At 40.3% G+C, this 12,582-nt stretch overlaps 1 protein-coding gene across 4 annotated transcripts in view; it reads left to right on the top strand.

Annotated features, from left to right (window-relative positions):
• The window catches only part of LOC121648720 (aminopeptidase O (putative)), a 69,693-nt gene that overhangs the window by 36,079 nt on the left and 21,032 nt on the right, over positions 1–12,582 (top strand). For 2 of the 4 annotated variants that reach the window (XM_041999005.1, XM_041999006.1), the window contains 2 exons: positions 1,436–1,498; positions 2,550–2,636. In XM_041999005.1, the coding sequence (XP_041854939.1) occupies positions 1,436–1,498; positions 2,550–2,636 (150 nt within the window). Of the gene's footprint in view, positions 1–1,435; positions 1,499–2,549; positions 2,637–12,582 lie in introns of those variants that run through there. The other 2 variants (XR_006012022.1, XM_041999007.1) reach the window with 2 other exon arrangements.

Genomic DNA, 12,582 nt, shown 5'->3' with positions numbered 1-12,582 from the left:
TGAATTAACATTAGCCTTTCTCCTTTTCTCCAACATTCCCTATGGTGTCAATCACAAACATCATTCAAGATCAGTGTTTTTGTGGTCATTTTGAGAATGATTTTAGGTCTCAAAGATTACAATTTTTACTGACATGTTTATGTTATCACTCCTTTGCTCTATCTTATTCAAGCATAGTTTCATAGACTGTAAGCAAGATTGCAGCAGGTAAACCAGCACCAGCTGCTTAAAATAAAAAACATAAATAAATAAAAATAAAAAAAACACAGTGACTACATCCTTCCCTTACATTTGCTCCCAGGTGACAACACTGTTACATTCGAAATTACTACTTTGAACTGAATAGGTCACATGAAATATTTGCTTTCCTTCTGTCTTCACCTAAAAGTGAGGGATGTAACTTTTACGTGCTACCTAATGTTGATTCATGAGACAAAGCTACACAAACAAAGGTGCAGGACCGGTGAGTTGGAGACAGACAAAGGACTTGCTAGTCAGAGGATTGTAGCAGAAATCTAAGTAGCAAAAGAGCTATGTGCGGTATCCTGTTACACAATGCCAATTTACTGCCTCAACACTCACTCCATTCTATACTGCCCACTCCAACACCTCCCTCTCTCTGTACCTCTCTTGCCGCTGGAGTACTTTTGTGAAATAGTCATAGAGAAGTGCTTAGGCATGCAGTTATAGTACTAAACTTTGCGTGTGTGTGGCTATGGCAACGATTGTATCTGGAAAGCTGTGTGCAGCCATGTGTGCGTGGGAACGTCTGCGGAGTGTGTATCAAGGCTTTAGGCTGAATATGATGTGCCACTGCAGTTTTTTTTTTTTTTCTTGTTTTTGAATCTGTGTGTGAGCGATGTGACATAAACCTCTGTACACTCCTGTCTTCCATCGTTTCCTTGCCACACCAACATAAACATATTTACACACAAGAGTCACCATCATTGTTGGTGTGTAATTCACTTCACTTGAGCAGTGGCTCGGATGAAAGCTTCAATAAGATGAGATAGTAAGTGCTGTGTGTTTATGCCTACTAGCTGCTCTCATGCGTAGGTGTGTGTTTGCATGACTACCGCTGCATGTTGTGTGTGTGTGTGTGTGTGTGTGTACAAAGAATGGACATGTTGCGAACTAAGGTGAGTGTCCATCATATTGTCTGTTAGTCAGGTGATTTTTTTCCCCCTTCCTTCACCTCCTCCTCATTTTTCTCTCCTCCACTTTCCTCCTTTCTGTCATCCTCCGGAGTCAAGTAGCGAGTTTCCGTCAGAGGAACAAGTGATAGCACTCCCACCTCCTCCCTCTCCTCCCACCTCTCCTCTCTCCCTCCCCTTCCTGCTTTGCTCTCTCTCTCTCTCTGCCTCTGCAAAGCATTCCACTCCGTCCTGATCACTTGCCCCCAGCTCACTGCTTTCCCTTCTTCTCTGACGTTCAGTGGCTGTATGAAAGGAGCGCCGTGTGGTCAAAGGCGAGGCTGGTGGAAGAAGTCAAAGCAGAGGTAGGCACTCTCTCTCTTCTCTATTTTTTCTTTCTTCTTCATATCTTAAGGGAGTGGCACACAGACTCAGGGGCAGCTTTCACATTCTCACATCTGAAATGTTGGCCATTGAACTACTTGATGTGATTATCATCTGATTCTCATGAGCCTCTTTTCTTTCAAGTTAAGCTGGTGCTTTCTCTCCTTGCTGCTCCTTCTTTGGTTCTCTCCTCTGGTGTTCTTTACATGTCTTATTTCACAGCATGTTGATATCATCTTTTATATCTACCTCTATTTCACTTCGTTTGCGTCTCTCTTTCTTGTTTGCTCCCTGTCGCTCTGTCTGCCCCTGAGTGAAGTGCGGCACGCAGTGCTCTGCATCTGTTGCGTGTCATTTTGTGCTGCCTCTTAGATTTCCTATAAAGCTCCCATGTTGTCCTTAATTGCTTTGCCTATATTTTCCAAATCCCCCCATCTGTCTTTCTGCTAAGACCATTTATAATTAAACCTGAAGGGACTTTTTGTAATCTAAATTTCTGTAAACACCAAAAATTCTTGAGTGACTGCACCGTAGAAATGACTACTCAACTTTGTGTTTGGTTTGAGTGTTTGGATACAGTTTTGTCCAGTTACATTTTATTATGGTTTCTTTTGCTATGTGAGTTTATGTGGAGAAGAACTGTTGAGGACACATTACTGAAAAGCGTGATTTCTGTGCTCTGTTCTTTCCCTCTTTTGTCCCAGACAGCTGTTTGTGTTGGATATTAATTTTGAAAGAGTGAGCGCAGAAAAGTTGGAATTAATGGCATCCTATAAAAAGGAAGGAAACTTTACACTCTGCTATGAGTTCTAAAAGTAATTTTAGTATGTTTTTACCATGCTTTATATATATATATAGATATATATATATATATCTATATATATATACACACACACACACACAATCCTTCCTCTTGCTATCTTCCCTCGTATTCCATTCCTGCTACTTTGCTGTCTCCTCCTGTCTACCTCTACACAACCTCCTTTTTCCCGCCTTCACCACCTCACCCCCCTACCATCTTCCCTCCTGCAGGTTGTAAAATGGATTCTCTTCAGTCAGACTCACCAGGGGAAGGGCAGAAAGCGGAAGAGAATAGAACCCAAGGTGAACTACAAAGAGGTAGGCACTCTGCTGTATTAAGTTCTTTTTCTGTTGTCCCTCTGCTCTACGTCTGACTCTTACATGTGCCCCCCTTGCTCCTTTGGAAACCTCTTTCTTAATAATTATTGTGCGAGGTTATTGTCTGTGACTTTTGAGATTTGCTGTAATTTTGTTTGTCTGACAACACAGTTATCCTTAACTTAGTTTATGTGTTGTGTCTGCCTGGACAGACTACCCTGTACGTTAAGTCTGTGTTTATGTTGTCCTCTGCTGACGTTTAACCTTTTAAGAGCTTGTGTACATCACATACTGTGTGCGTGTGTGGTCATGGTCAAGGTGTATGTGTCTGTGTTTGTCTGGAGGAGGTGGCCACCATCAAGCCCTGACATTTAGGACTCTGTTTGACCTTTACCTTCCTTTGCATCCATCCCTTTCTTCCCATACTTCCTGTCAATTTGCTGGGTTTCTAAAAAAGTGCCATTAAAAATCCAAAGAAATATGGTTTTGCTTGCATATGAAGTGTTAATTAGGACTCTCTGGAGATGGCTAATCCCCTCCACCCACTAATTGACACGAACTTGCACACGCCTGCATCATTAATGAACGCACACTGATCTATGGGCCACAGAGGGGCCAGAAGTCATTAGCGAGAGAAGAGCTGCTTTTATATATCACTCAGAATATGCTCACATGTTAAAGACTGTTGGAAACCTTTGCATAGCTTGCACATTTCATGCTGTAAACAAGTTTGGCAAGTGCTCCTTGCTGTAAAGGCATCAAATTTTTCCAAGTTTCCTCTCTTTGTGGGACTCTTTTGTCTTTCTATAGATGCCTGTTAGATGCAATGTGAGCGACATAAATCTATACATATTTAAGCTGCATCTGAAATCTATTGGTCATCTTATGGAACCTCATGTTACAACATAATTAGATTACCTTCAGTTCCTGTGCTGTAGTTTGGAGTGCACAGTGAATGAAATGCCAGAGCAGCCCCCATCAAACCACCTGATACGTACCGTCTGGCATATTTTACAGCATACACACACACATGCACACAAATACACTTACTTCTAAGGGGCAGCGAAAGGGCCTCTTCCTGTGGGGGGCAGAGAGTGCTGAAATCAGCCTCATGAAAGAATAGCCAATTACTGTCCACTTGGCCATACACAATAGTGAGAAAGAGGAGGGAGGGGCGAATGGACGGACGAATGGAGCGGGATGATATAGGGGCGGGGGCATGGGAGGTCAGCGTTTGAAGTTACACCATAAAAGCCATTCTGAAAGGAAACACGAAGTGAACCCCCTCTGCCCCATCCCTGCGCCATCCACTCCTCTTTCCCCTCTCTCCCCTGCTGCCCAGCCCTCGCTTCTCTCCTCCTCTATGCCCCCCTCCCCTCTCTTTGTTTCTCCGAACAGTGAGTGCCCCATGGACGGACCAGGTGTATTTTATATTACTCCTTCATGTACTTCAAACGCCAAACAGCCCCATTTCTCCTCACCCTCTCCTACCCTACCTTTCTCCCTTTCTCTTCCTTCTGTCTACCAGTCTGTTTCAAGGCTATAAATCACTCACCAGACCTGTTCACCAAAGGCGAGGGAGGACAGTTAAAACACAAGAGTCAGGAAAGCTAGAAGGAAAAGAAATAGTTGGGAGTGAAACAGAGATAAAGATATAACTGGAGCATGGAATAAATATGAAAAACGTTTGATGCCATTGTTGAGAGTTGTGTGTCCCAGGTGGCTATCTTTCAGATCAGTTCAATTTGGAGTGAAAAATATGTTTAGGCTTCAAGATGATGAGCTTCAGCAGAAACAAACAAAAGGAAAGAATTTGGCAGATGATGCTTGTGGAAAGAGAAGATATAGGGGATTATTCTATGTAGGGAAAACAAGCAGAAATAGTGGCGACTTGGTTTTTTGGGCTGAGGACTGAAGTTAAAGTGAGACCAGTGGTGGATTAGAGGATGGTGACTGAAATCCAGCAAGGTAACAAATCTGCTGTCGACATATGAAAAAAGGAGAGAAGCAAACGGCAGATAAAATATTACACTGGTGAGATGATGTAAAGATGGTGAGAATGTTGTGAGGAGGAATTAGTATAACTTTTGCATTTAAAACTAATGACATGATTAAGAAATATACACACTTGTGCACACCGTGGTACAAACCAGACACTCTACCCACACAGAACAGCTTGGTCAATATTATAGAGTCAAGGTTTATTACAAACATCTCCTTGTCTTAGTTTCTGTTATTGATTTGCAAGCATATTTGTGTGCATGTCTAGTTTTAATGTACACGTGTGATTTACATGTGCATGTGAGATAAGTGTGTGTGTGTGTGTGTGTCTAGAGTGTATGGAGAGGTCTGTAGAGGGATATTAGTCACGCCCGCATGGTAATGGGCCTCATTTTGCTCTCATTTTCATCTGCGGTCGTCGTAATGAGGGGGTCCATCTGCCCCTGCTGATCAGGACAGGAAACCCTGTAGGGAAAAATTTGTGAATAACAAGAGATCTTGGCCAACTACTTTGCTAATGACATACATCTCTGCTCTGTAGAGATCCACTTTGGAAGTTATAATTGACCTGGGTCTTATATCAATCAAATAGATTCTAAATTAAAATGCCTTGAAGATAGCATCATAATGTGTCTTAACTTTTCCAACAACCTCAATGCAGCTTTGGTGTACACTGTGTTTAGTAATCGGAGGCTTCATGGAACAACTGGCCTGTGGAATGGGTTTAATGGGCTGCAGATGGAGCTGAGTCAAAATTACATAATTTTTAACTTTAAAATCATATTCTGATCTGCATATTTGAAGTTAACGATATTACTGAAGTAAATGATCTACATATGTTAGATTTAAATAAACCTGCTTTACATTTTGCATCAAAATACGGTGCATTTGATAGTCAGCTTTTTGGTGCAGATGTGATAAGGTCCTGTATATAGAAAATGTTTACTGAGCTGTTCCCTGGATAAACAAAATCCAGGAAAAGTTGTAATCCTGAATTCTCGTCATACCAGCTGAAATTGTTCTGCATGCCACTATTTCTAACTGTACACTACACACCTTGGTAATTGCAAGGGTCTGCCATTCTTATGTCCATCAGAGTGATGAAAATTTGCTCAATATTGTGGTCATAAATATATTTTACCAGCAAGTTGATTTAAAATATAGTCCATATTTGCATCTAGATTGTTCTAGCTTTTTTGCATTAATTGTACAGTTTGTGTATAAACAGCAATCTGCACTATATTGGTTGATAGAAGAAGTAACTGTTTGAACATACAATGTATAGTCTACTGATTAAAATCAGGCGATAGTCTGCTGTAAGATTAACTCATTTATTATATTTAGCATTATATAGCAGTTCACAAAAGTTACTGTAAATCCATATTAAGAATAATCTCAGCATGTTTGGAGTCAGAAAGAAATTGGTTAAATCGAAGGCAAAAATAAAATACGTATTATAAATTAACAGTCTTGTTACAAGGTCCATTTAGTGTCTGTTGTGGTTTTTTTTTGTCTACCCAGCTGACATTGTATGGTTGTTTATTTCCATTTTTGTGAGCACAATGTTCAGATCTAAAGCTCTGAAGCAACTACTAAATGGACCATGCCGTTCTGTTATGCCACAGGGACAAAGATGCCAGCTTCTATTTTAGGAGACAATGTAAACCCACAAAGAAATGAGCTGAGTTTAAGTGGTGACTGAAATCTCTTGTGTTGTAATGAAGTGTGATGTTGATGGTTGGACAGGGGAAGCGGCATTGGTAACTGGAGCTGCTGTGTGGGAGTGTAAACAGGAGGGAGGGCATGATCAAAAGGTTCTTTACTTGGGTGGGGTTTGCAGGTGGTGAAGATTACTCAGCCATAAGTAGAGAACTGGGATAAAAGAGTAGGATAATATGGAAATGGTCACAAACTATTTCATTTGGCACCATGAGGGTAAAATATAAATTTGTAAGATGCATGAATGAGTGAAGTTAATCATTTATTTATGATTGGTCAGAAAGCTGGTCAAATTAAATTCCGAGTCATAAATAAGCCTGTTAGATGGGTGTTTAGTTATCAGTTAGACGTCACTTCTTTCATGTATACTCAGCCATATTTGGCAATATGAGCTCCACCTCATGTGATGTTAAAAAGGACACATCTGGTTTTCCTTCATCTCTCTCTTCCAATCTCCCAACACACTCTCTCCTGGTTTATATTATCATCTTCTCTTCCTTCTCCACTTCTCTTAATCTCATACACTTTTTCTCACTAACTCCGTCTCACTCTGTCTATTTCCGTCTCTTACTGTGATTTATTGGCAATGAATCAGGAGTATGCCGGAGGAGAGATGGGAACATTCATGGAAATGGCTGTTTCCGGCCAGACTTCACATCAGGATGGGAAACGATCAGAAGAAAAGTGCATGTGTGTGTGTTTGTGTGTGTTTCCCTATCAGTAGACTGACGGGGGCCAGGCCTGCTCTGGCTGACTCCACTATCAGGAGTAACAACCCTTTTAATTGGTTTAAAATAAAATCTGATAAAGTGTTGCACACATATGACAGCTCCTACTGGGGCAGTGTAAAATAATTAATTATTTCCCTTATGTAATGTTTAAATGCTGCTATGATTAAGTTAATATTGAAGTTATGATCCATCAGGTTTTTTTATAGTTATTCTGATTTACTTTAATGTGTTTAGATCATTTATTATCTCCTTACATCTTTATGTTTTCTGAGTTCTTTTTGTGGCTCCTGTTCCAGTGAAACTTTATGTTGTGACACTGATGGTTGAGGTGCTGTCAGAGAGCATGCCAAATTAACAGGTGGACTTTGAAAAGTGGCTGGGAGGAAGGAGAAAAAAAAGGGTAAACAAGTAGCAATGTTCAAGTCGCAGCTAGAATCACAGGTTTTTGCATTATGTGACTGAAACCCATTTAGATCACATGTCATATGGACTAGCTTAAAGGTGTTCAGAAAAGGATCTGGTGGTTGGATAACAGATGTGTGGTCCTACTAAAGCTGAATGACAAGTCAAGTCATAAAGGTTTTCAACTGGGGAAAAAATGCTAATCAACTCTTTCAAGCAGAAGTCCTGTCAAATAAGATTCTGCTTTGATGACATCTGATTTCATGCAGCGGAACCATAGAAATCTATCTGTACAGTGGAGACCCTGGGAGCTGGAGAGCGTTCCGCTTTATTTTAGTCTCCTCTGCCAGAATTTAAGGAATCTGTGATTAAGTATTTAAACATAGTAGGAACAAATTTTTCTTTTGCATTTTACCAAATAACAAGAGTTTTATTTCTTTTAGTGCAAAGAAAACAGAGAAAACCTACTGTAACCAACTTGTGCTAACTTGATTGACCATCCTGCTACTAACCATGTGAGTGATCCCTTCTGTAACAAAGGGACTGGAAGGTTGCAGATGTGATTGGGCCATTATAAGCAGTCAGAATGAATGTAAATAAACTTAGAAAATTGAGTGGGCTTCATTCTCCCATGAAAAAACACAGAACCTTCCACAAAGATACAGTAACTAGCCAGTGTGACAGAGTAGCGAACTAGAGGGATCCAGCAGCATGCATTATCTTAAAAACATGATTTGGTGCATCTGATTTTAGTTTAGAATAGCCTAAACATGGTTTTTCAGCACATGCAAAGCACATATGCAAATGGCTCCCTGCACTCCTTTGACAAAGTAGAGCCATCAAGGCCCTGTGCCTGGACAGACAGTGAGATAGTAAAAGTGAAAGAACAAAAGGGAAGCTGAGATAGTACAATGAGTCCAAGACATATAAAGAGACAACAGGGCTGGAACAAAAACAACAGATCAATAAAAGTTTCTTTCTGCCTTTATCAATTTCTGTGGGATCCACGTAGAACAGATTGTACAGGAATCAAGGGATCATTGTGGCAAACAAATGCTGTTTGATCAACATTACCTTCCCCTGAGGCCGTATGGGTCACCTGTATGATCTCTTGAATAAATAGATTTTTAAGGATGTCTGTAAGTCCAATGCACAGAACGGATGTTGAGCTACATCTACATCTGTATTACGCAGCTGAATGTATAACTCCTGTAACTTGTCATGCTTCCTCTATATGGGAAGCTTAACTCATGCAGTGATATAACAGGATATTTCTGTATAAAGTGACTTGAAAGTACAAGCCACACACTTCCTGGCCGTCATGCTGATGGAGCATAAAACTGGTTTTCCCTTTTGATAGGTAGCAAAAAAGCTAGACAAGACGAATGAGACGGGGGGAAATGAAAATTTATCAGCAGTGCAAACGTTATAGATGGAAAGATTTATGTTTAGTTGGGAGGAGAGGAGATGGCTCCATTTGTGTTGCGTTAATGAGGGGGAGACGGAAAGAAAGTGAGAGGAAGAAAGTGGCAGTGTGTATTTGTCTCATTTATCACTCACCAGCAGTTCTGTGTTCAGGGTCATTTGAAGCTCACTGCCTGTCTCATCTCGTCCGGGGACTCCCCGCCGTCTCTGTTTATGTGTTTGTGAATGAAAATGAGGGGGGGTGTATTGAGATCACCAGTCAGTGCTGACGATGCTGACAAGCTATTTCACAACAGACATAGCTGCTCAGAAATACCACTTAGGCCTTAATGAAGAACACACCCTCATTTGCATGCATGCACACACATTTGTATTTATTTCTTTTAGAAAACTCTTCATAGTATAATATATTCTCTTATGTTTTACAACTCAGCTAAATCTCTTACCTAAATCTTAATTCTGAGCCCTTAAATTAAATGTCAACCATCAAACTGGCTGTTTGAATGTGTTTCAGAAAATGAGATGTATAATTGCTCCCAAGGCCTAAATTTTAAATTGGTCCTCATAAAGATAGATGTAGACAGACACTCATACAGATGCAAACACCAAGTAAGGTGGCAAGATGCAGTGGAGACTTTGGAGAACAAGTAGCTATACAGCAAGAGATAAGCTTTTTACTAAATTGGTAAAAAAAAAAAAAGAACACACACACACACACAGATATACACATGCACACGTACACTTGCGTTCTGAATCCCAGAAGCATTTGAGTGCCATTAAATTGCAGCTGTGTTTGTCTTTCCAGCACACATGGAAAACACATCAGGGACAGAGAAAACGAGAACTGCCTGCTGAACATGTTTGAAACAATCCGCCCAAAAACAAGTAACCCCACTTTTTTTGCTCACACAAACATTCACTTTGAAGCCCATTCAAACACAAATTTAAACAATGAGCGCAATGCAGTGCAATAAAACGCAGCACGGCGTTGAGGGTGAAGCTTTAAAACTGGTGACACTTCACATATGTATTCAGTGGAGAGTCGTAGTCAATATCGGACCGGGCTGTAAAATGGAACTGGCATTTTAGTGGTGGGAAATGAATCAATACTTTTCACATAAAACCTGATTTAGGCGTCACCTTGTCGATTACTGTATGTAATGTTGTGTTTGTGTGTGTGCGTGAGAATGCGGCATGCTGAGTGCTTTAACATGTGTCTTTCCTAGTAATGACTGGGGAGGCTACAGCTCCCTCAGACAGACATGACGCACACTTCTGCTTGTCAAAAACACACAGATACACACAGGCATGCATGAAAAGTAATGTAAGCTGCATGTGCTACTGGACCCAGCTATTATAGAAATCCCTGCACATGTTATCAATAACGTAACCCAAAGATCTGACTGCAAATGTTAGAGGTGCTGGTGTTGACTTAGAGGAGGCCTAGCTTATGATACTGTTTCATCATTTGTTGGCATGTGAGTGGGCTTCTCTCTGGCAGTGGTATGACTTGAGTTACTACTACAGTAACCGTAAGATCAGAGACAGTCAATGGTCTAACTGTGATTTTATGAAGTGACCATTAGAGACAAGCTCTAATGGTCACATGAAATCTTATTTCATCTGTCAATGGTTTTCCAACCTTTCATTTTCTTAAACATAAGCCTGAGACTGAAATGCAAACGTTTATGTTTTTATTTAATCATCTGTTGAGGAGATTTCAGAATAGAGAGAAAGTAAATCCAAACACACATACAGTATTTTAACTTTTTCTATCACACGGGAGAATGGAAACTGAAAGTCATCACAATTACAAGTTAGAATAATGGAATTCTTGAAAAATGTCTCTCACATTGATCAGCTTATGTGTTTGGTATCCTTGTGTGGTCCATCAGCATAATTTAAGAATGTGAAGCCTCAGTGTCAAAGCAGTGTGTCACTGTTGCTGCTAAAGTTTAAGTTATATCCACCAGGATAACAGAGGAGTTGTGAAATTGTTGCTAAGAGAAGAAAAAAGAGGGAAAAAAAACAATCTTTTTTTCTAATCTTTCCTCTTATTGGCACGTTATAATATTGCTTAAATACAGCTATATAGAAGTTAGGAGGATAAATGATTATTTGGTGGAGAATTTATTGGAAGTATGAAGTAACTCAAGGGTTTCATCTCTAGAAAAGCTCTAATGGTCACATATATCAGAGACACTGAAAATGCCTCTTGCCAGGAGGGAGAAAGTGGCATACAACAAAGGTCAAACGACACATGAAAAATAATTTCTGTGATAAACTTGTCAAATAAAGACAGAAAAGCAGTTCTGTTTGCACTGCCAAGGGCTGACAGCATACTGTAGACTTACAATCTTTATCTTTCCAAAGATCTTTTGCTGTCTAGTTTTAAACAGTTAAATAGATGCATGGAGAAAGAGACAGCCACCAGCCATACTGCAAGCAACACCTTCAAATTCCTCAGTCAGGGATATCATGTGCTGCTAAGCTTTTCATAGAAAACCGTCTTCCTGTAATGCAAAGTAAATAGAAAGTTTTAAGTTTCTCTCCATGTGTGTTTCCATTATTACCTCGTCATGCTCTGCTTTCATTCACCTCTCTCCAGTTTCTCTATTGTATTCTGTCATCATCTAATTATCCATCTGTGTTTTATTTATTTTTTCCTCCTTGTTTTCCATATGTATGTTTGTCTGTGTTTGCGTGGCTGTCACTATGCATGAATCCACAGCTGTGTGTGTCTGTCTGTTCAGCAGAGATCTGGGTTTATTCCATCCTGCATACCTCTGTCAGCTCAGACTGCTTAAACCCAGCCAGCCAGGAGTTCACACAGGAGACAGCACACACTCCCCGCACACAAACATACAAACACAAGCAAAGGAGTGTCAAACATTTTACCACAGCTCACACACATGCAGAAAGAGACACAATAAGAGTTGGAGCCGCAGGACTCTCTTCCTGAATATGACCTTTCTGTCTATGTTAGCGTCTCTTTGCTGTCTTCCCCTTCTTGTCTCTTGCCACCACTCCCAGATGCGTCCCATTCTGCCAGAGTCATCCCATCTGTCTTTTCTCTCCAGAAAGGCTCTATCTCTCTTTTTCAGTGTATCTTTCAACCGCAGTAGATGCTATCGCTCCACACTGGAGGTCATTGCAGGTGCATGTTTGTGTTTTACCCCTATTATTGATGCCATCTGACTAAACACATCTCGAATGGGAGAATCTTCACTGCCTGCTTGTGTGTTTGTGCACGAATGTCTGTGCGGGTTTTGTGTTTAGTTTGTGCTGATATTTATAATTCTTACTGCTATTACATGGCACAGTTAGATTCAGCTGCATGAGCTGATAAAAAAAGTTTCTTTAGTCTTCATTTTGTGTGTGCATGAGTGTTTCTCTCCATCTGGCTTATTAACCCTTGCAATTAATATTATCAAGCACCCAACACTGATTATATTGGTGTCTGCAATGCCTGAAATTAGGATTTGTATTATTTATTATTATTTATTAAACCACAACCTCAGCCTTATCTTATTCTCCCAGGATCAGAACAGAACGAATGCCATGTAGAACTGAAACCTGGGTTATTTTCAGCCATAGTTACTTTTTATACTTTTTGTTCATTATGTCTTCAGGGACTGGAAAGCTAAAAATGAATGAGATAGGAGTGA

This window comes from Melanotaenia boesemani, chromosome 11 (assembly GCF_017639745.1).
Source record: "Melanotaenia boesemani isolate fMelBoe1 chromosome 11, fMelBoe1.pri, whole genome shotgun sequence".
NCBI classification, from domain to species: Eukaryota; Metazoa; Chordata; class Actinopteri; order Atheriniformes; family Melanotaeniidae; genus Melanotaenia; species Melanotaenia boesemani.
This window is presented reverse-complemented; position numbering and strand designations above follow the sequence as displayed.